Source organism: Dermacentor silvarum, chromosome 9 (assembly GCF_013339745.2).
Source record: "Dermacentor silvarum isolate Dsil-2018 chromosome 9, BIME_Dsil_1.4, whole genome shotgun sequence".
NCBI lineage: Eukaryota > Metazoa > Arthropoda > Arachnida > Ixodida > Ixodidae > Dermacentor > Dermacentor silvarum.
In genome coordinates, this window is record NC_051162.1 from 137,555,308 (window position 1) to 137,579,913 (window position 24,606).

The window sequence follows — 24,606 nt, forward strand, 5'->3', positions numbered from 1 at the left end:
ACTGGTTATCTAGCTTGGCTGTGGACTCCCACAAGGAAGCGTGGTTTGTGCCAAAAGCCGCTGGCAAACTACGATGGACCATATTTTGTCCTTGACAAGATCAGCGAAGTGAATTATGCTCTCGCTTCACGAACACTGGTAGACGCTCTGCTAGGACACAAGTGACGCATGTCACCCGGTTGACATAATCATACTCGCCACGACAAGCCAGTTGACTCGCCCGGTCGGCTTTGTCTGCGAGGAGAGGTATGTTGCGTCCAAATGCGAAAAAAGTGTCGTGGATATCCGGAAGGGAAGAAAAGAAGGACGATGACATTGCAGCGGCCACTCTTGCTTTTAATGGCCGACTTCAAGGCCTAAAATAAACCTTTCCCCCGTGCTCGTAAAAATATGTTTCACTTCAGTTGGAGATTTCATATATGCTGGTACGGTTCTACTGCGAGGCTTTCCCGGCATATACCGAGCAACATAATAAGTACTGCGTAAGACAACGAGGATTTATTGAGTACAGTTGCACGAGGTGCAAATTAAATAACGCAGCGGCCGCGCGACGTTCTATACACTGTACAGAGAGGATTTCGTCGAACGTCTCCTCTTGATTATGCCTTGAGTGACTTCATTGACATACACCGTTGATGCATTTCTGAAAAAATACAAAATAGAATGCAACTCAGAAAAGCAAACGCATTCGTGCCTTACCCAGCGCACTCGAATGAATGCTCTCTTTAGCTTTGCATTTTCAGAAACGAATTATGACCCCGAGGAAGACAATTCTTTATAAATATTTCTCGGCCAAGCACTCCACAGCGCCCGGCCTCAAGCAGTAATTTATTGAATTGAATTAGGACGGATAAATGTGTGGCATAATGGAGGTTTGTTAGATTAGGAGCTGTGTTAGGACAAGGACTTACGCCAGCTGTACAATCGTATATGCTATAGAACTCTTTTGAACCCAATTTGTTGTCAAAATGAAAGCTATGCTTTTGACTGCGACATCTCTTGTTAGTCCTAGGCTTCAGGACACTAAAACAACACAGTTAGAGTTATTATTATTAAGGATAACTACAAACAACCTAGAGTGATTAGGACACCTACCTTTGATGATGGATGTGATTGCTATCATAGATTGCTATCATATCATATCTTAAGGATGTTCTGGCTACGCTCATTAAATATTCGAGGGAAAGAGGCCACTCGCGTCAGAACTTACCTTGCCTTCTGCGCATGTAGTACCGTCCAGTGCGTTCGCTTGCCTGAACACGTAGAGACCCGTATATGGATTTACAGGGTAGCTGCAACGTATCTTGCATTGCAGCAAGTCCGCCGGGTTCTGGTACGAAGCAGAAGAAAGAAATGGCGACAACAGAATTTGTGCATAAATACTTGTGCATCTGACGATAGTCGAAGGGAGGACAATGTTTAAGACTATATATATCAGTTTGTTATGAATGGATAGAGCAGCGCCGCAAGAAAGTTTTATGCAAAAACAAGACATACCTAAAACAAAGTACTTTATTATTCTGTCATCGTAATCAGTTGGTCAAAGCGTCCATGAATGTGTCAAAACGTAGATAAACATGATGAGAATAGTACACAATAGATTCAATGAGTGCGAATATGATCTTAATGAGGTCGTGAGATCAACCATTTGAGCTTGTATTAGGCATTGGATGTTAAACCGTACGCGTCCCACTGCAACTGGTGAAATTTGAGCACATTGTCAGGTAGAAAATATGTATTTGAAACTTCCATTTCACAGTTGGGCCGTATAGCAGTCTGACAAAAATGACTGATGACAAAATGAAACACACTACCAGAAACGGCTCTCAGAAAGTAACGGAAGCTAATCTAGAAGTCTATGCTTTTATCTGTTGCAAATGCCGGAAGCGATTGCGGAATCCGGAAATACGTCATGGTCTCAATGTGTCGTCGGTGGTCAGCTCGAGATAGTTTCGGCAAGTGTTGTATGGTCTGTGCTAGAGCACTGTACGGGCCAATTTTTTCAGCCCGGGCCCGTTTTTACGTTGGGCTCCCCGCCCGAGCCCGACCAAAAGCTTTATGGCAAAACCCGGGCTCTGCCCGGGCCCGGAAAATAATCTACGTTACCCGCCTGGCCCGGCCCGCCGCCCCTTTACCTTAGGCCTGAGCCCGGCCCGAGACCGAAAAAGACATGTTTTTCAGGGTCGAGACGCGCGAGGATAACTCGTTGCACGTTACATCACACCACCAGAAAACCCGAGCCCGGCCCGAGCCCGTGTCAGAAAACCCGAGCCCAGCCCGGGCCCGGGTCAAAAAGCACATGCCGTGCCCCAGCCCGGCCCGAACCCGCGAAAAAACTGCCCTACCCGGCCCGGCCCACGGGCCCGGCCCACGGGCCCGGCCGGGCAGGGTCGGGCCGGGGCTTTCGGGTAAGCCCGAGCTCGTGCAGTGTTCTAGTCTGTGCTGCCTTTATTCCGTGAGTGACAGAATTGTGGGTACAACTCAATGGCGACGCTCTTTGTCCGCCGTTGGTTTCTAGAGCTTGAGCAGTAATTGGAAGTATTTACGGTAGCGTGTTTAAAAGACTGTGCGTCTTATTGTGTCCAGTCTTTTAATCGCGCTACCGTAACCTCTTCAAGGTGCGTTACCAACAAGCCCACATTGCAACCATCGTGAACTTGAGCAGTAAGCCTTTCGATGTGGTTTCCAACTGCCTTGTTGGCTTTGAGGCAGCAATTTGAAATAGCAATTTCGAGTTAAAATTTGCGTTGAGAGCACTGTTTTGCATATATATATATATATATATATATATATATATATATATAACTGCATTGACCCCTCTACTATCAGTTACAATGATAAAATTAGAAGAGTTGGAAGACCGCTTTCATGGCCTTGACGAGAAATCTTTCTCTGTATTGTTTGCAATGCGTGGTCATGCAATTTTATCGCCGCGGCTTCGTATAAAACGTAATAAGCATTATATTGACAACAGCCGTCTTGAAAGTTGTATTGAAAGCTATTGTGCGATCCATCAAACAATGTGCCGAAGGGCTTACTACTGTATGCTTATAGCAGCGAGAACACTGCCAGACAGTGTACTTCGATAACATCTTGTGAGGTATAGCAAGTGTGTGGGCGTAGAATCCAGATGATCATATTTTCTGTTCTTTGTTCTTTTGCACTGCTTCGAGTAATAAGGTCTGACGAGAAAATTATGAAAACTTGCGAAAAATATTAACTTCTTGTTTAGAGAAACCTACTCCGAGGTTTAACAGGATTATTAAACCACAACGGCTGACACACACACGCACAAAGAAAAATAAAGACCAGTAAATAACGGAGATAACAGTGTCTCTTGTTTTACTCGTATTTGTCAGCCATTTTTCTTCGACATTACTTCACAATTAACAACGACGACTAACCCTAATCTATCCCTCACTGAAACTTGCATCAGTTGAACCTGTTGTAATCGAGTTTGTGTTGGAACGCGCAGAAGATCATCGGTGCGCGCCTATGACGGCGTCGCCGAATGTTTCTGATGTCACTGTGTATGCATTGCTTATAGTAATAGCAGAGTACAAAAGTATGCACTCACTCCGTCCGTCCACACGTAGGGTATCTCAGGGAATCGTATCCGGCAGTAGTCGATGGGTTGCAATTGCTCTCCTGGGAGACGCTTGTCTAATCTTAGGGGATAGTTGAACTCTTCCAGAAGGCAGTTGTGACTTCCACGCCTGAAAAATAAAATAAATGCAGACATGACATTGTCGATTTTTTTAAATCAGTCGTTTTATGTACCGGATAACTTATTTTAATCATAAGTATCTAAATTTGGAATTATGCGCAGTTAATTCTTGTTTTATTTGCGCTTTTTATATATTTCTTATGTGTGCATAACCTATTGACATCCCATGTGGGACATGTATCTGCACGGTGCCAACTATGCTCTGGCTGCGCGGACCTTGTCATAGTTAAACGTTTTTTGCCTTAGCAATTTTTTTCGCTGAAGTAGAATAGAGTATGCCTCGACACATTCTGTTACTCCTCGTGTTAGACCGCAGTATGGATCACAGCCGCCACAGTATGTTATCGCAATGTTTGTCAATAAGTTACCGTTTATTTTTCACCTAGCCCATGATGTTCAAGCGCATGAAAAAAAGTTAAAATTCGCTTACTGTTATGTATGGGTTATTTGTTATTTATTATTGGCACATTTCTTACAGCAGCCTTTGCCTCTGTATTTGCACGCTTTTTTTTCAGTAAAAACGTGTTGTTTGCTTGTATAGCTACGCGACTGCACTGCACTTCCGTGTTCATGCATGCCATTTTGACTATTTCTTTCTCTCTATCACATGACCATTGACAGATGACCGAGAGCATGTCAGGCAGATATGCTGCCGTTAGTCCCAGGATCCTAGAAATTGATTGTCCGAAATTGAAATTGAAGTTGATTGGAAATAATGAACTTTAAATACTTAATGAGACGTAAAATGCAGTTTTGGTAGCAGACATGAAAAAGGACTCTGAATTTTGGGGAGCTGTTCTAGGTAGCGTGACTATATGTCCTTTTCGTTATGGGTAGTCTTTTTTCCACCAGAGGTGACATTTTTGTGGCTATCGTGAAACCAACGAGAGCGAGGTCTGGAATGCACGGGGAGATTTACAGAAGAGCGATCAGAATGACAGGGTTAAAACATAAGAGATTGCTTCCAAGTATTTGTGAAAATCACTCGAAAAGGCTGCCACAACATTTCGAGCTTGGCGGAGCTCGGTGTGTCTGCAATTATTTTTTCCCCAAGAATCTTGCTAAAGCAAAGGGCAAAGATGATGCTCGCATAGCTGCCGGATATTTCGAGTACTGACTACAAGTACTTTTGGGTATAGTTTAACATATCAACGAATAAAATGAAACATATAGGCTCACCTGAGCAAATGCATAATCTGGTTGACGCAGCACTGCGAGAACATGTACTTGTTTAGGCCTCCATCTTTGTAGCTCATGATGAAGCCGTCATCCCAAGGGCAATCGGTGGCGCCAGGCGAGTCGGCCAGGTAATCCGGTGGAGGGTCACCGTCATGAACGCATCCCATTCTAAGTGAAGACAAAGGGAAAGGTGCCTCGTTGGTTAGGAGCCCATTTTCAAGTGTTGGGACCATGGCATGCCGCTAATAGAGGGACAGGATTATTAGAGAATAAGTGTAACCCACAGTGTTCCAGCTAGCCTAATTTCTTCAAAGAGCAATAAACCACAGCTTGAAGTTTGTTTTTCAAAACTTTCTTGCTTAAGGCTTCGGCATATTGGAGCATTAGTATCTCGCGGATGTCGTATAACATGCAGCAACACTGGATACCTTTGAACATCGCCCTAATTTAATTTGTAAGACGCCAATAAACTTTCACAAGGATTGATACTGTACGCTTCGTAGAAAGACTAGCGAATTGGGCTGCTGAGCACGAGGTCACGGGATCGAATCCCGGCCACGGCGGCCGCATTTCGATGGGGGCGAAATGCGAAAACACCCGTGTACTTAGATTTAGGTGCACGTTAAAGAACCCCAGGTGGTCCAAATTTCCGGAGTCCCCCACTACGGCGTGCCTCATAATCAGAACTGGTTTTGGCACGTAAAACCCCATAATTCATAATTCAATGTAGGGGAAAAGAAGGTCCTCTAGGATGCGTTTTTTTATGTAGGGACAATGTTCAGTTGTTATAATTAAACACAGTGGCCTAGCTTGGATCTACAGCTTCAATGTGCATTTCTTGCATTATGCGCTGACACAATACAAGCGAGCAAATGAGGTTGGTGAAATAAAGACAGGACTTGTGTTCCTAATAATGGCATAAGAAGGCAAGAAAGGCTGACGCTTACAAGTGAGCCATTTCGTGCGTTGCCACCTGAACACCGTCGTATGTTCCCGGAATGTCTTCGCCCAAACCAGTCCTCTGCACGGTGCAAGCACCTCCGATGTAAGCCACGCCTGTAGGAAAAAAATGTAATACTCAAAGTTTTGCTAGAACATGTGCTCCACTTTTACGCAAGTTTCGGCGTCATTCTGTGTTGAATCTCGAAAAGCGCCACTGTACACCCCGTATCGCAGAAACACGCACACATGGTCGTGTTTGCATTTCACAGTGAATGGTATGTAGAATTATCTAATCTGAGATTCCACACTTACGCAGAGTTAGCCCAAGTTGGCTCCTACCACAGCATTTAAAACAAAGTAGCGTTTAGGTTTGTTGTAATGTCGCACTTGTTCCACTTTTGAAGTGGACGCTTAAAGCGTTCGACCAGTTTTTGCTTAACGCAACGCTCTCGTATTATTTTTAAGCACAGATTTTTGAAATACGGCATTTAAAAAAGAACAAATGTAGGCATAGGATAATATTTATCTGCCCTTTCATTGCCGTTTTGGGTTTTCTCGAGGGGCAACAAACTGAAATGCAGTGAGATATGTATGCTTATAACTGCTTGACGCGTTTGGGAGCGTACACATGAAAGGTAGCAGTTCTATTGTCTTGGTAGCTTTAACGGGTGGACATGCGTATATTCGGCAGACGTTTTGGTGAAGTTTTGCGTCGTGTCACTAGAGATAACATTACGGGGATATAAGTGTGGATCAAAGGTTAGTAGGACTGTGAATGATGATATCTCAATCAATTTTGATGTTATGGATGGAGTCGCTGGTTGAATGCCCTGGAGTTGATTATCTCATTGAACCAGATAAGTCTTGCTGTATTAGGCTTCACAGAGATGCCAACGGGGAAGCGGGCCTTTATCATAATATATTGTGGCTACTGTATACAGCACTAAAATTCGCAAGTGACAATTTCACCAAGAAAAGTCGATCTTGCAGCACTCGAATAAAATAACCAAGTAATGCCTCACCGGCAACAGCAATGTGGAGCGAGTTGGATGGTGTCACTTGCGCTATGTCTCGCCTGTAAATTAAGATAGGCAAATTAGCAATTTTTTCGAACTGTCACCGACACTAATGTTATGCACAGACACTGAATGAATGTCGAACTGCCGACTCATAGAAATTTATTAATGCTGCCAAATGATTTGCGAAAGCTTCTAGCAGTAGTCGTGAATATACAAACCACCAATTTAGTGGTGACGCTAATAAAAGCTCTTGCTTACTAAAAAAAGAACGACTAGCCTTTGACCGGAACATTGCGCAGTGTTATCAAAATTATGAAGCAAGTGGGGTCAGTTCGGCATCATAATTTGAATAGGTGACATTAACATTGTAACTGTAACCAAGAGTTGGATATTGCAGGGAATGTCTGACACACCTAATGAATGAGCGGTAGGCCTTTAGGAGGAACGAATAGGATATTTAGCAGAAGAAAAGCCTTCGCTTGTGCTCGCGAATCAGAATAATAGTGAAGGTTCGTTATATGGAGCTGAATGTTATGATGAAAATGTTTGCTTGTTTTTCTTTTGCGTTACAAATAAAATTCAAATAAATTATATAATCAGTGCAAAGGGCGCAGGACTGGAATGATTTGCGAGCTTTGTCCTTGCACCTCTGTGAACGTCTAGTAAAAAGGATGGTGAAAATTTATTTTCATTATTTTTATTTATTTAAGGTATACTGTGGTATAAAATACTGTGCAGGTGGGGTTACATAGATACAAATAACCTGGTTTAGTTGTTATTCAGTACCAAAGAAATCATGTACCAATTGAACAACAAGTTACACAGAACGCTACAACTGAATCAACCGTGACATAACCAGAAAAATGCGTTAAACAATCAAAATACAATGTAGCTGATAATACAGCGAAAAGTTACCAAGTATGCAATTCAAGCAATTATGAGTGAAGCAACCGCGCGTTCGAATGCACTCGCAGGATCAGCTGTGAAGACGTCAGCCGGTAACGAATTGCACTCAGTTATGTGCATGAAAAATACGAGAACATAAACTGTTTCATGTGCGCAGATAAGGCAGCAAATTGTGAGCATGGCGATGTCTAGATAAGCGCGGTGAAAAGGGTTTGATCAATGCGTGGCAGATCGAGTTGCACTGACTGAGTGCATAGAGAGTAAATTAATATAGGTTTTGCTACCTTCCTTCGTGTTTCCAGTTTAGGGATATATTTATCAAGCATAAGTGAAAAAGTTAAATCCGTAGACCTACATTTATTGAAAATAAAGTGTATCGAGCATTTCTAAACGATTTAAAGGCTGTACTTGTCTTGTTGTGTGAACGGATTCCATGTTACACACACGTATTCAAGTGTTGGCAAGGGAACAGTCTGATACGCTAGTAGTACAGCAATAGAGCTTGCTACAAGCTTTCACGTAGTTCAGGAGGAATGTTTATAGGACTTATACGGAGGACTTATGATTATTTTGCGTTGTGTATAGAAATAAGTACTGCAAAGGGCGCCCTCTTACCCTGTGAGGAGGTAAGCCATGTCATAGTTCCCAGGAATATAGCCCGAAGCCAATTTTAATGTAAGCGCGGCAATGGTTTGGTCTGCATTGACGTAGTTCCCGGCGTACTTGATGTAGGTTTCTTGATCCGGCTGTCAAGACAAAAGGTCGAAATGAAACGCGTAATCCGCAAAGTGCTTCGAGCACTTTAAAATATAGTCGATAACATTTGGGCGGTACAACTCACCGTGCTGATAATGATCGCCGTTAGCTTCATTTTGATGTCTATTCCTGTGGCTGTGGCGTACCTGAGATTTACCTGTAACATTTAAGCCCAGAGCGAGATGTGAACGCTTGCATTGCCGTCTATAGAAGCCACGATCAGTGTATCACATTTACGAATAGGGTTGTATTTATTAGGTGTACTTCAGTGAACAGCGTAAAAATTAAGCACTGCGATTAGTTTTTACGAGAAGGACATTGCAGAGGAAGCAATACAGCCATTTGAATAAAGACACCATAAATAAAGTGCCTATGATAAGTTTTTGTTGTGGGAATACTGGTTACAGGAATTTACTGTTTTTTACACGAGGCAAACCGCGTGACACTTGGTGGCATGCTTGCTGGCGCTTGATCCACTCCGAGCCTACTTCACACCTTACAATATAAAATAGGTAAATCAAAGCTGCAGTGCCAATTTGCAAGATCACAGCTAAGTTTCATTAAGTCAATACAATATCGCTGTAATGTTTCAACCGGGCAGTAACTCGAATCCGAGGCGAAACGTTAAACGTTCTTTTGGAAACGATGTTAAAGGTGAAATTTGGAGACACAGCATCGGTACTTTGTTTATCGAAGCCTCGTCGTTGGATGAATAATACCTTTATTTGATTTGTCAGTGCTTTAGAATAACGTTATGTGGGATGAACGTTTAGTAAAATATAAGTGGGGCGTCGAAGAGCAGACCAATGACTTGTAGTAAGTCGTGCTAAGTGATTTATCAGTTGGAAGATGCAGGTCATTTACTTACGGCGTTAATGAAGATGCCGACATAACGGATGAGATCACCGCGTGTTTTGAAGTTGCGGTTATGTACCGAGTCTGATATGATGGCTACTTCGGGACGAACATACAGAGTTCCGTTTGCTGCAAAAAAAGAAAAGGTAAGTTGGAGTTAATATTGAAAAAACAAATATTGTAAGGCAACTTGGTACAACTTTAACGTGTTCGTTCAGTCATTCTAAGAAAACGAAGCGCACATGCAGGCCCACTTTGGGGATTTAGTGGCTTGCAAATGCCAATGTGCTACTGCAACAACAAGAACAACAATGACAACAAAGACAAGAGGAAAAAAAAAACATGTTGCTGGCCTGTTATATTTGGCACGTACTCACAGGGACACTGACCAGTGTTCACCGTAGACACAAAACAATACGAAGTCATCTTTTGACTAACTTGAAAGAAAAATACTAATACCAATATGAAAAAAAAAATAAACGTAACATAACATAACCAAAAGGGACCATTTTAAACCTCTGAAGTACTTGTGGTTCTTTTGTTTGTTAGCAAAAGTTACACTTCAAACGTATCATGCCGTCTCGTTTCTCCTAGTGGCGACGCAAAGCGATACGCGCACAGAACAATTTCTGCAGAACCATCTGTAGAGAACAGCCGAATTGTCATGATGACCATGGATAAATTAAGCGGGCGGCGTATCTCGAGTGTACTCACCTATGTTGGCTTTGGTCACTTCATTGGTCTGGATGTCATCAGCTAGCGTGGCATTGTTGGTAAGAACTGAAAGAAGAAGCATTTTCGTAAGCGTGGCCGTTCACACGGTGACATGCATCATCATCATCATCATCATCAGCCTATATTTATGTCCACTGCAGGACGAAGGCCTCTCCCTGCGATCTCCAATTACCCCTGTCTTGCGCTAGCTGATTCCCAACTTGCGCCTGCGATTTTCCTAACTTCATCATCCAATCTAATTACATGGTAGTGATGAAATTGCTTTTCCTGCCAACCGCTGCACGAATTTTGATGTAGTATATTGCACTTCAAAGAATAACTCAAAATCTGGTAATTGCAATAGGTAAATTTTCAATGGATGCCATCAATTGTATTAGAAAAAATTGTGAAAATTGCAAGAATTTGAGGAGCTCATGCACTATAGATTAGAAACCTGTCACACAGCAATGAAAAATATATTGCTATTCCGTAAAGTGCATCTAATACAACCTGACTGGACCAGGTTGATATCCTACACGCCACTTTGATGCATACTGGGACGAAATTCACAAAACAGTTCTTTCGTAAGTGAAGTTTACATGTCATTGGCCGGCCGCCTTTGCTAATGATATGTCCAGCTTCATGATTGGCTGGGATTTGCTCCTACGAACAATTCTAATGTAAGAACTTTTCGTGAATGAGGGCCCTGCTAACTTGTGAATAGAAGTGTTCCGAAACCCTCGTAAACGTCGGGACAATGTCACGTATGCTGCCAATTTGTATGTTACATTTGCCCACTTGAGATGCTCTAACATATGCAGTTTACAGAATTTCTATGCCTGATCTGGGTGCAGAGTTACAGATCTGTAAACTTCGCGCTTGCATTTATCGGAAGAGACTGACCTTTTACGACTTAGTAAAACATTCTAAGTTGTCAGTCAAAACTCGGCTTCTTACAGTTAGGAATATTGAACGTTTTCTCTCATATGAACCAAATTTCATTTAAATCGGTGCAGCGCTTGCATAATGATATAATGCCGTCATTTTACATGTATCTGAATAGTAAAATAGGAGTTGCTCCGAGCTAAAGCTTCAGGACTCTTAAAGGCATTAAAAAAATGGTAATGCCTGTCAGTCCCGGAATTTCCGCCGCACAACCATTTCATCTCTTCTAGACACCAATTAACGTTTACTGCCTTTAAATTAGGAGACTACGACGTATAAAAATAAAGAAATGTTCAAGAAATCTTGTTGCTGGGCTAAGTGGTTTGCTATGCGTAGGGAATATTTAACAAAGGCAGTTCAAACGGGTCCGTGAGGTTTAGTCAAGTTACATGTAACGTTAGTTTTACGTGAATCAAGGTTTCTTAAACAGTGAGTAACAAAGCAGAATGAGCTTACTGGAGTCCAATACGTGAGCGGACTTGTCTTTGACACGGAATACCTTATGTGCATTCACATTTTTTTTATCGTTCATCGGAACGATGCGCAGATCGTTGTCGAGAATTCCTTCCTGCAAAGAAATGAATACGTAAGGTTCTGTGACGACACTGATACAAGCTTGTTATTACTGCTTTTAATATGACATAGGTTAGGCGATTTAGCTAAAAACCTACATAAGAAAACTGGAGGTTTTCCGTGAGCTGTCTACATACGCGCACATTTCTTTGACAAATAAGTAAAAGAAGATCTACAGTGCATGATCAAAAATGACAGCTCTCTTAGAAAGCTTTCCTAAGGATAAATAATCTTGTCACATAGTGCAGCATTGTTTTAGCTGCTTATAAACTGCTGGTTCCTTCCAGAAATGTTTCAGGCAGACTGCACACTTCATGGATATGTACTGAGGACTGCAAGTAAGCGAAACATTCGAATCGCCGTCAGCTCTATCCATATGTGTGGAAAACTCATTTGAACAAGGGAAATTCACAAAAAGTATGCAAAGATTCACTGATACTTTGTGAACAGCTAATTAAATTTGCTTATTAGCAGCACAACTTTAAGAATAGGAAATTGTTGCCGATCATCTTGGTTTTTAAAGACCACATTATTACTTACGGCAAGAGGCATAGTTAAATAATTTACTAAGAACTGATAGAGATATCCTAGTCGTACTCCTGTCGTATAAGGCATGGATTTCAATAAAACCTAGTCCACGAACTCTGAATACATCAATATCACTGAAAAGTCATGCTTGTCAGATGAACTTGTGTTACAGATTTCCTTTTATACACTCATACAACTAAAAGTTTAAAACATTACAAGCTTCTGTCGGCATTATTACATAATATAAAAATGCCGTGGGTTGTCGCTTTCAAATTGTTTTATCATCATCATCAGCCTATATTTATGTCCACTGCAGGACGAAGGCCTCTCCCTGCGATCTCCTATTACCCCTGTCTTGCGCTAGCGTATTCCAACTTGCGCCTGCGAATTTCCTAACCTCATCATCCCACCTGACTTTCTGCCGTCCTCGACTGCACTTCCCTTCTCTTGGTATCCATTCTGTAACCTTAATGGTCCACCGGCTATCCATCCTACGCATTACATGGCCTGCCCAGCTCCATTTCTTCCGCTTAATGTCAACTAGAATATCGTCTACCCCCGTTTGTTCTCTGATCCACACCGCTCTCTTCCTGTCTCTTAACGTTACTCCTAAGATTTTTCGTTCCATTGCTCTTTGTGCGGTCCTTAACTTGTTGTCGAGCTTCTTTGTTAACCTCCAAGTTTCTGCCCCGTATGTTAGCACCGGTAGAATGCAATGATTGTACACTTTTCTTTTCAACGACAGTGGTAAGCTCCCAGTCAGGATTTGGCAATGCCTGCCGTATGCACTCCAACCTAATTTTATTCTTCTGTAAATTTCTTTCTCATGATCAGGGTCCCCTGGGAGTAATTGACCTAGATAAACATATTCCTTTACAGATTCTAGAGGCTGACTGGCGATCCTGAATTCTTGTTCCCTTGCCAGGCTATTGAACATTATCTTTGTCTTCTGCATATTCATCTTCAACCCAATTCTTGCACTTTCTCGATGAAGGTCCTCAATCATTTGTTGTAATTCCTCTCCATTGTTGCTCAATAGGACAATGTCATCTGCAAACCGAAGGTTGCTGAGATATTCGCCATCGATCCACACTCCTAATCCTTCCCAGTCTAAGAGCTTGAATACTTCTTCTAAGCATGCAGTGAATAGCATTGGAGAGATTGTGTCTCCTTGCCTGACCCCTTTCTTGATAGGTATCTTTCTACTTTTCTTGTGGAGAACCAAGGTTTTATATGTTTTATATGTAATAATAAAACGCTTACTTGTAAGCTTCACCGGCCGCGCGACACAAGTGTTGCTTACAGATGTACCACGCGTCAGAAATATTATGCTGAGCGAGCAACACGAGAAGACTACCGAGTCGCAAGAACGTTTCGCCAATTTCTAGCGGAAGCCGGAACACAGCGCTCGAGGCCCTTTAATAAAATGAGTGGCGTAGGCAACCTAGCAACGAGATTCGTGCGCCGATTTCTGCCCTAATATCATACGTTCAAAGGACTATCAAGGTACCCCTTACCGCGATGGAGTTTCTTCTAAATTGTAGCGGAGCCGTTATTCAATCTTCTCTGGAGCGGACACCGAGGGTTCGGTTGCGAACACTCAAGCAACTCGGGACGTTATCGACTGTGCCTCACTGCGGGAAAAAAAAAAAAACGGCCTACAAAGCCCCTGGGCGCTTTCGGATGGAGCATATACTGAAAAGCCTTCGCCGCAGGACGCCGTCGCGCGAATGGGAGACAGAGGTTGGACAATCTCTCCTCCACATCTCCCTTGAGCTCGATGAACGTGCGCCGCGTGGCGTACGATATGGAAACCTTAATTAGAACGCTATGCCGAATATTGAGCCGCATAACAGCGCCAAGGGAGTTCTAACTTATTTACTTTAAGCTTCTTCACTTTGCCTGCTTCTTTATACAGCTCGTTGGATGTTTCCGATGGTAGCCAACGTTGCCTGTTTGTACTTGTCCCGGCTAAGCGAGGCCACAGGAAACCTGAAGCCCTCCCGGGGGACCATAAAACGCAGAGAGCCTCTGGTGTGATTTGATCACTCTCACTTTTATACTCTTTTTTATTGATTTTCTTTTTCTGTCGCTGCTCTATCTGAGGAGGGGCTGACTTGGGCGGCGTCTGCGCTGTGTTTCAAGCGTGTGTTTTTTGTACGTCTTCATTTTTTGTCACTGCAGTCGCTCACGTACCACGGTCGTGCGATTGGTATCGCGGTTCCTCCGGATCATGACGCTCGCCCCGCCGTGTTCGTCCGAGAAGATGTTCTTGCCGATCTTCGTGGTCCGCAGCTACAAAATGAAAAAAAAAATTAAAGAAATATCAACGAAATCGTAAAGATTTTATGCGTTACGGAGTCACTGGTCTGGAAAAGGGCTAGTGTGCGCGTGCTACATGCAGTGACAGCAACAAACGCCCGCAATTGTAATGCTAAGTGTTGTGAAAGAACCTGTTCTGGCACTACTACAGTGGAAGTGGTATAACGAGGTGCGGTCGGTATGGCGCAATAAATTCCTATAAACGCTTATCACCTCGTGTTTACTGTTTTCTTTCACTTTGCAACACGATCTGAATGCTTGCCTTATTTATTTATTCCATACTGCTAGCCTGGGTACCAGGCCTTAAGCAGGAGTGGGCATACATAATTTTCGATGACAAAAACTTGCAACATATAACATCACATAGACATGGCGAAAAAAATTGAAAAGTAACTGCACACAGAGAAAAACATTGCATTTTCTACAATGAAATGCATCATTCTACAATTTTACTACAGGAACAAAATTCAGGATCGCTTCCTCAGTGCATTTATAAATAAATCAACTGTTTCACATCCTACAACATCACCTGGTAAACAAGTCCATTCACGGGTTGTTCTTGGAAAAAAAGAATTTTTAAACGTATCAGTGCGATTTATGAAATCTATGACCTTCTTAGAGTGACAAAAGCGCACTGCACTTTCAGATGCTGGTTTTATATGTCTCGTCAAGTCCAATCTTTCTATGAAAAACCAAATGAAAGAATTTCAACCTTTCCTTATTTCTTCTTCTTTGTAGTTGTTCAAGTTCCGCCCGTTGCAAGAGGAGTGACTGCAAGCTATAACTATTAAAGACAAATCGGATAGATTTTCTTTGAACTTTTTCTAGTTTTTTTATGTTGAACGCAGTAAAGGGATCCCATACTACAGCTGCGTATTCTAACGATGATCTAATAAATGTCTTGTATGCTAGAAGTTTTATGTCCGACGTGGCATTTCCAAGCCTCCTACTAAGATAGCAGGGCTTTTTCATGGCCCTTCTTTCAATGTACTCGACATGGTCATTCCATTTTAGGTCAGATGTGAGTTTTATTCCCAAGTATTTATGTGTAGAGACCTCCGATAGACCATGACCATCAATGTGGTAAGTAAACAAAAGCGTTTTTTTTTGCGTCACTCTCATTGCAACTGTTTTTGTAATTAATTGTCATTTGCCAATTTATACACCATGTGTTCAGTGTGGCTAACGCTGTGTTTGAAGATTTATGATCACTCGGACTGCGAATTTCTTGATATAGTTGCAGTCGTCCGCAAAAAGTTTTACTTTTACAGATACGTTTTGTACGATGTCATTGATGAATGACAGGAAAAACAGTGGCCCTAAAATAGAACCCCGTGGAACACCTAATTTCACGCGTGCTGAGTTTGAGTTTACACCATCGACTGTTACACATTGACTTCTCATGGAAAGATATGCTGCTATCCACGCAAGTAAAGAATTGTTTTTCAGAATTGACTTAAGTTTAAGCAGTAATTTCTGGTGACTCACACTGATCGAAGGCTTTCTCAAAATCTAATAATATAATATCAATCTGACTATGCATATCAATCACTGCCGCAAGGTCATGGATTGTCCCAACGAGCTAGGTTACCGTTGAGAATCCTTTCCGAAAACCATGTTGATGGGGGGTAATGCATGCAGCTTGCAGTTTCCACTTTCCCTTTTTTTATTTCATCTTGTCCTCAAATCTATCTTGAAGATTCAGTCGAGTTGTAATCGATTTCTGAGAGTCAAATTTATTTGTTAGAAATGTTGCCCTGACAAATGGACAAAAAATAAGAAAAGGTATTGAATTTACGCTAAAACACTACAGTGACAGTGATTCAATGCTTTGTTAGCTAATTGGATGCGGTCTGCGTGAAGCGAAAATCGATACATAAATCTCGAAAGGTACCTGTAAACGAGTTCTAGGTGTGTAGAAACTGTAAAACATGACTAGTCTTTTTTTGAAGATTAGTTTCCAGCGCGCAATCCCAAACACCCCAAGTAAGACCAAATTGAGATTTTAATACGAGGACACATGCGAAGTATGATTTTGCCGCCTTGGGGGACGAAAGGTCTTGGGGTGAAATGCTTATTTCATTTTGGTCAGCACATTCATACCACTAAGCATGATAAACTTAGGCTTACTTGTAATCGCAATAAAGCTATTTCAGCCAGTAATTCTGTAAATGAAAGTATATGCTTCATGGAAATAACTAAGAACTATTGGGAAAGCTAGCCAACACGTATACGTATAGCTAATAGTTGCGGATGCCTTTGATGACCGCCTCTTTCAGGAGAAACAAAACTCGCGAATAACACTCACAAAGCTCAATATACAATGACTTTTTAAGTTTAGTGGTAGTCGGCTTGGTTTTGATAGAAGTCGTTATGAACAAACTTGTTGGTGAATGCAGATTAACGAATTCATAGCATATCCCAAGGACGGTAATGCAATTTGCTCTAATTTGCGAATGCTCCTAATTGCTAATGTATTCACTTGTATGAAGTGTGCTTAACTTGTGAGCGGGCGTGCTGCTCTTAAAGGTGAAAATCAGATTTTAAGGCGGCATTGCGTAACACTAACCTCAGTGTTCTCACTTTATTGTAGGCCGGTTGAGAACTTGGAATCAAGGTTTGCACCACACTGACAGAACAACAACTATGTCTGTAACGTCCAGTATTTTCCAACCATGCCATTGAAACTTCGCATCTGTACTGAAATGTTACTTCTTTTTCTATGCCTACCATACATATATTTTTCCCATGGTAAATTCCTGTTTTGATAGTTACTTCAAAAGCGTTGCTTTGGTACACGCTGCAGAGAGATGCCCTTGAAATCGGTTTAATTTTTTTTTCTCTGCGTCAGGAACAGCTGATTGCACTTTTTGTATAACGACGGAAGTTCACTCACAATTGAGTCCACTGGCTTGCCATCCTTGAATGTTCTGATCAATAGCCTTGGAGGTAACACGGAGTCGGGATGGAGCATCAGTTCGTAGCCGTCCGTAATTTGGAGAAGCACTGCATTTTCTTCGACTTCCTGCAGCACAGGGTACACTATGGTCTCGGTGTCAAATATCGGGATGTAGTAGACTGGGTCTGCGCCGGAAAGGAGCAAAAGGCCACATCTTTTTTCGAGTGATGGTACTTTAGTTCACAGGACATATAAATAAAAATACCATGGATAATGATTATTACGTGTTTATTTTGGTATATTCAGAAGTAAAATAGATTAGCTCGTTTATAACGAAGTCAAGAGAATGGCTTGGTTCACTACAGGTTGTCAAAAACGACGCAATCCGTGATTACCCAAGGTAGAAATGTATAGAAAAATTGGTGACACGAGTGCTATTGTCAGACTCACTGACTCATGCACTCACTGACTCTACGCATGAGTCAGGGAGTCTGACTCATGCAGAAATAACAACGGCGACGAAGAGGACAACATTATCACCATCGTCTACAACAACAAAAGCCGGAAATTCGAGTAACACGACGCTGATGGTGTCTACTACAACGCTCGTTTCTTCATGTTTATGCTGTTTAGATATTTGATTGAAACACCAATTCTAGGGATCGGTTGGAAATATGCCGGCACTAAATTCAAACTTGTGGCTGTAGTTTCATTAGAAAACCGAATAGTACGGGTATTAAGTTGGAAATGTATCAATACTTGGATATATCAGCATTAAATCACGGGGGACAAGTTTTACAGAAATATCAAAAGTAAAAATGAGTCATCTTTAAGCAGTGCAACAAATTGTAAATGTTGTTGCAAGTTTGTAATGATGTAGTGCATATGGAAGCAACGGTTGTTTGACTTCAGTGTAAATGCAGTGTCGTGAAGTAACATTTAAAATGGTCGCGAAATAAAGCTGCTTATCTTTTGCTTCGCACCTCGATATGCTGCATGTCACCGAATGACATTGGCTAAATAATCATTCACTCAGCGTACTCTCTTGGCAGGATGCCAGCAACCTGCTTCAGTTTGTTTTCAAAATTTTTCTTTCTGCTTCGGTCTACCTCATAAAATTTACGACATTGTTCTTCTGCCAACGCATGCGCATTTTCACCGCTGTTACCAGCGCATAGTTGCAGTTATGCAGAACCAGCAGCGTCACCTGTTAATTGGAACCTGCGTCTAGAATAGTGCGATTACTCGTTGGCGGTGTGATGTGATGACATCAGTTGCTGACAGTGAGGAAGTGAAACATACTCGTAAATGTGAGCGCATCCGAATATGGCTTAAGGTTAGGCAGGCAAGGTAATAATATAATGTGACAGTGTCAAAAAAAAAAGGAAATGAAGAACGTCAGACGTAGGCAAAAAAAAAAAAAAAATCGAAAGCAAAGTAGCGCAATCCGTTTGTGTATGAAATTGTGGGGTAAGCCGAGTATGCTCTGCCTTAAAAATTTATCTGTCCACACGGCTTGAGGAGCAACAAACGGACTTAAGTTGTTATGACGGAACTGCGATGGCCGTAAGTCGCATACCTTAGGCTTCTAGAGACACTATAGGCTGCTAATCAAGGTAACATTTTGGGAAAAAATTACGTCTAGATCAAAGTTGAAATATGATTATTAAGTATTGCGAATTTGAAATACGAAACTCATATTTGAAGTTTCCGGCACTATGCATGTTACAGTTTCGCATTTTTATGATGGGCACATACGTATAAACTATTATCTTCTAAGCAGTGCAGAAAACACGCTTTATCAAAGAGCATTCTGCCGCTGCTAATACACAAGCCTTAGTTATTAAAAGGCTAACAAATTGCTGCATACTAGAAAAAAAATACATAAACGATGCACGAGACTATAAGAATTACGAACGCAATCGTTGCCACCAAGTCTTTCATTATCGCCAGTTTTTGCGCTTGCACATCCAACGGCAGTAGGAAATGGACATCATCCAAATGCGTGCGCAATATGCTAAACCTGCGCTGCGCGTCAGTGTATAAAAATACCGCCACTCTTTATACAAACTGGCCTGTTTTGAGCACTACAATTGCATTGTTGATGCGGTTTTCTGTTGGGCCGGGCACATGCTCACGGCCAAGAAAGAGTTATGCGCGGGTTGCTTAAATGCAGTACGCTTTTCTCCTTGACACCGCTTTAAACCATTTTCGAAATACTTCCGCTGTTGGCATGGTTTAACCACGCAGTATTTCATGGTCAAGTGCAAATTCAGTTTCTAGTTCCAACTGGTCACTTTCCCTTGCGGCCATGATTAGCTGTCTCCTAATTTGGTCTGTATATGCATGGCTATATCAATTTCTTGCTACTGCGTTGCAGCTTTGGCTTGAAGTTTTGTATGCAGCAGAGATGTTGAAAAGCTCGTTGACATTCTATTTATTGCGCTGTTACTCACGTGAGATCACCAACCACTATGAAGTGCCTCGAAATGACAGCGCCACCTTGCGGCCTACCATTTTCTTATGATCATATGTAAATCATTAGGCCAACAGCCTGCCTCCAGTAAGAGTTAGTTGTTGAGCGTTAGGGCAACGAGACGTGTTACTGCCTGTGGCAAGCAATCTTATTGCTTAAGTATGGCCGCGAAAGACTTACAACGCTACCAGTTCAGTGCGTCGGCTTTCGCTATCGAGAGAATGCAACATACCTGCAATCCCACTTTTGTTCTTAATGACGACCGCCGTTCAAGCGGGCCATACTGCGAGCCTTCCGTATGGAAACGTATCAAGACCAGCCATACAGAGGTGCGCACGGGCGCTGTAGATTTATTGCGCACAGCGCAAGCTACTAACCAGATTATGCATGGGTGCTGAGCCTTGCATTGATTAGGAAAGTTAATCGTCCTCATATTCAAATTCTGTTCTACAGAGCGCAGTTATTGTTGTTTTTGAGGTCATCTTTTCTCGCCCTTTTATGCTAAACAGCATGAGTGCACTGCAGAATGATGCTCTACACATAATGTACTCGTAACTAACACTTCTTTTTTGTCTAACATAACGCCATCTAGCTAATATACAGTTGCTAAACTTTCACTAATTTCAGGCGTCGTACGGGATTTTCAAACATAGGTTATCAAGGACACACAGTGAACTGGCTACAACGCTGCAATTAGCTCATTCTTTTACAATTATGTAACTTTATCACTATATACTAATGAACACTGTTAAGCTAGGTCGCACACAAGAAATTGCAAATAGTTGTCTTACTGTGAGCGGAAATTCAGTACCACACAAAACACAAATGGGGTGGTGAAACCTGCATTGAAATTCTTGCACAAACTTTGCGTGAGGTCATAGATTTGGCAACGTTCTTTCGACGCCAGTTAAGGGCCTATGAGGAAGCAATGATTGCATAATGTTAAGAACTACACAATCCTTAAACTAATCAAAATAACAAAAAATTAAGACCTTTCGCTGCTAGTATAATTTTTTTCTGATCTGAGGCAGCACCATTTTTCTTCCAGACAAGTAAAAAGTGTTCCACCAGAATGTTTTACCAGTTCAAATAGCTTAAGTGTTGCTTTATAGCGACCCTTTACAGTCTTAGTCGCGGTGCGTTTACTGTGAAGCGGATTTGAAAGAACCCCAGGCAAGATCCCTAGTCGATCGCTTGATGATAAAACAACGCCTGCTCCAATCTTCTCATCACTCCTTTTGGTGGCACCCTATTTTGTATTCTCGTGCATTCTTTTGAGACCTTCTTGTGCACTTTCATGTTGGACTGTACATCCGGTTCCAGAGTATTGGGTATGTGCATAGATTTTGCCGTAACACTTTACATTTTCCAAGAGAAGAGGTCTTTATGTTGTAGCTTCACCATCGCCGGTCTTAAAATCTTACGCATTGTTCTCAGACGAACCGCCAATATTGCTCGAGCAGTCACCGATAACTTATCTCGTTTCTTTGCCAGTGGGTCGTCGCGAGGGCGCGGCGCAGGTTGTAGGCATATCAGGAACGGTTGACGGGTGAAGTTGATCGGATCTCTGCTTTAAATTAGGGCGGTGAGAGTGGCGCTATTTGTTGCGGCAAAGGAAACCTAAGACTAACGAAAAGCCAAGAAAAGCGCGACGTGGGCAAAGCTTACCGAAGGTCGCCACACAGAGCGTGCGTCCTGACTAGCACGTGAGGTTATTAAGGTCACAACGCCCCTAATGTGACAGATAACTGAGAAATTCACAAAAGAAAAAGAAAATAAAGTACTCATCACTGGTTTTTCTAGCATCAGTCTGCCGTATTCGCAGAGCTTCTCGTTCTTAAGTGATCTTTGTCATTGGCTGGCCGCCTTCGCTATAATATCCCCAGCGAAATCATTGGCTGCAATTTGCTCCTATACAAACGATCCTTTCGTAAGAGCTTTTTTTTTTTTTGTCAATACGGGCCCCGTTTCCTGACGAGACAGGAACGTGCTGCAGTGCATTATACGCTGCTGTATTTCCTTTTGTATTGACTTATTCGAGTGGGGCATATTTCACTGTGACAATAATGAAATCTTTTTTAAAGATTCAATGTAATACTCCTCTTTTATCTGTTAGCTTTGAAACTTGCGGGGTGTTATACGTGCTGAAATTTTTTACGGAAGAAGGATGGCGCTCTTGGGTTTTTGATGCCTTTTGTAAGCAGAAAGATAGCTATACTGATCCCTCCGCGTCCTTCATTGCTGATTTGTTTTACTGCTTTTAATTGAGGGAAAATACGAGGAATGCGGCAGATTAAAATTCAAGTCGATGAGCAACACGAGAATAAGGTGAAAAGCAGGAGCCAACGTTTCGACATGTGGACTTGTCTTTTTCAAGGACTTGAAAAAGACAAGCCTACTTGTCAAAACGTTGGCTCCTGCTTTTCACCTTATTCTCGTGTTTCTCGTTGCTTTTATTTGAATACCTTTTATCAGTATAGTTCTCACGATAAGCTGCCTTCTCCAGCTCGGTAAGTCGCTCTGATGCAGGTAACGCAGAACATTTGGTAAAAGCTGAGTAATGATTGTGTATTTTCACTTGCGATAACATGGTGAGATAGACCAATTTTTAAATCTTTTTAACGCGAAGCCTTTTCAACGCGAAACCACCGCTTGTTTGAACTGAGCGAGCGAAATACTGCATTAACCACTTCTCGCTAAAGCTGCCATGATGTCGATGCATCAATTAAACTATACGAATCTGCGGCCGAATTCACCGAAGCGTTTCGTTCGCAAGTTTTCTTTGCCATTAGCTGGCCGCGTTCCCTAACAGGATGTTCAGAATCAGGATTGGCGGACATTTTCACTGAGAAAAAATTCTGGAGTAAGAGGTATTTGTGATAATGGGGCCTGCTCCATGTGATACTTTTGCGTTTAACTTTGCGAAATACGCTAAAATTTTTCATCTTGAATGTCTTCCTCCGCAGTCTGCCGAAGTAGATTGCACAAACCTCACAGTCGGCCACGTAAAGTCAAACGAGTTGTGAAGGAAAGTGAATTGAAACTTATTGTTTCCGCATGAGGTTGAGGCGGTGAGTTAGAGAAACGGCTTCAACGACTCTGCATCATGGCCCGATTTCTGGGTTTCTTTATATTAAAAGCACTTCTTAATTGCTACGCTTCTTGGTGCTACACTGGCCAAATGCAGACAATAACAGAACGCAGAATGTTTAACCCTCGATAGTTCATGTTTTTTTTTCTCCTTGCTTTTGTGTCTCACTAACTCTTCTGTCTTACTGCTGATCGTTCAAATTACTAATATAACTGCACAGTATTTTTTAACAGGTTTGATGTCACCGTACGCCTCACGGGGTCTGTCACAGGTTCGCGCACCGCGAACACTGTAGAACCGTTGTCGCTTGTCGCGGACGAATAGGAATGATGTCCCTCGCTGTTTTTAATTTTAGAACGACGGGATTGACACAAGGCTTCCATGTGGCAGCTATTGTAGTGGCTTAGCTTGTGCTTAGCTAGCTAAGCATAATGGCTGAGGAACTTTAGACACAGATGGTATATGCAAAGCACAGACGCAAAGGAAAACGTGCAGAGAGGAACTGGCTGGCAAGTTTCACGACTGCATGGTTCAGAAAAATGTTGTTGCATGCCTGCATGCCCTTGTGTTTCTGCCTTTATTTCAGGCGACAGCGCAATGGCTGCTGCTATTTCAATTCCTTAACTGCGCTTTTCGGGGCTTATCAGCAGTAAAGCTAATTGTTGGGCTTGTTAGTGCTGATACTTCAAAACATTGCAAGCAGAATACAAGGGCATCAAAAGAAACACATGCGTACTCTTGTGCCCTCTGGCCTTGTCCTAAACGATGCAGCGTTCTGGCTTGTTTGGTCTTTCTTTTTCCGTACAACACACGTCGAGCTTAACGATGCCGAAATAATGTTAGCAATATTAGAACCGAAAATGTGTTCCCAAAAGTTTAAGTTTCCTTCTGTGTGACTTACCTTTCGCGGAAAGAACTATCATACTGCAACTGATGTTCAAAAAGCAGTGCCAGCTGTCTGGAATAGTTATGCCAAGCAACAACACAAAACAAAACGTTCCTCGCCTCCTGCTCCTAACATGGCCAATATCGTTTTGCATATGCATGCACGACCGCTACAAATCGCAGCAACTGATAGAGACACTGACAAAGGAGAAATCGTGCCCTCACCTGTTGGTGCGGACGCCACCAGTGCCAGGCAGCAGGCGGCGATAGCGGCCTGCGCCGCTCGAAGACCCATAATCCCAGTGAGTGCGCTTGGCTGACTTCCGAGCGACTGAGATCCTCGCCGGTTCCCTCGGCAGAAGCGGAATCTCGTAGACTTGAGGGCCGCCGCTTAGCGCCGCGCAGTCGTTCTCGCCGAAGTCGTTGTCGTCGCCGGGCGCGATGGAGATGGCGGCGGTAAGGGACAAGGCCAGTCGAGGTCGTCCCCTTTCAAAACCACTCTTGGAGCAGCGGCGCGACAAAAATCACCCGACTTTTCGAGTTCCAAGCTAAATGAAAAGCGCGGAAGGTAAAGACACACAAGTGGAGCGCGATACTGGAGCGATCTCGCGAAACCAGGAGCTCTGCGGGCTCGACGATTTCGTGCGGAGGAGGCGGCGGTGCGGCTCTGCGATGGCTGCTACCGCTCGCATCGAGACACCTCTGAGTATTGAAGTAGCTGTAAGCTTGTTGAACGTGCGGCTTTGGAAGACGCGATGATCGGGCGCGCGCGTTCTCTAATCTTAAGCG

At 42.6% G+C, this 24,606-nt stretch overlaps 1 protein-coding gene across 1 annotated transcript; it reads right to left on the minus strand.

Moving 5' to 3' along the window:
• Positions 1–479: 479 nt before the first annotated feature.
• Positions 480–24,606, minus strand: LOC119464438 (venom metalloproteinase antarease-like TtrivMP_A). Its single transcript, XM_037725413.2, has 14 exons — positions 24,043–24,606; positions 17,363–17,550; positions 14,341–14,439; positions 11,500–11,611; positions 10,099–10,164; positions 9,398–9,513; positions 8,615–8,686; positions 8,389–8,519; positions 6,871–6,923; positions 5,854–5,962; positions 4,907–5,074; positions 3,578–3,716; positions 1,211–1,330; positions 480–643 (listed from the first exon to the last, which is right to left on the minus strand). Exons 1-14 carry the CDS (start codon positions 24,110–24,112, stop codon positions 617–619), a joined length of 1,470 nt encoding a protein of 489 aa, XP_037581341.1. The 5' UTR covers positions 24,113–24,606; the 3' UTR covers positions 480–616.

What these genes read in the sequence shown, in the direction of transcription:
- LOC119464438 (XM_037725413.2), bottom strand. Translation starts at nt 24,112, where the DNA reads ATGGGTCTTCGAGCGGCGCAGGCCGCTATCGCCGCCTGCTGCCTGGCA. An exon ending in ATGGCTTACCTCCTCACAGG is followed by an intron (nt 6,924 to 8,388) that starts GTAAGAGGGCGC and finishes CTTAATTTACAG; the next exon opens with GCGAGACATAGCGCAAGTGA. An exon ending in CAGATTATGCATTTGCTCAG is followed by an intron (nt 3,717 to 4,906) that starts GTGAGCCTATAT and finishes TTTATTTTTCAG; the next exon opens with GCGTGGAAGTCACAACTGCC.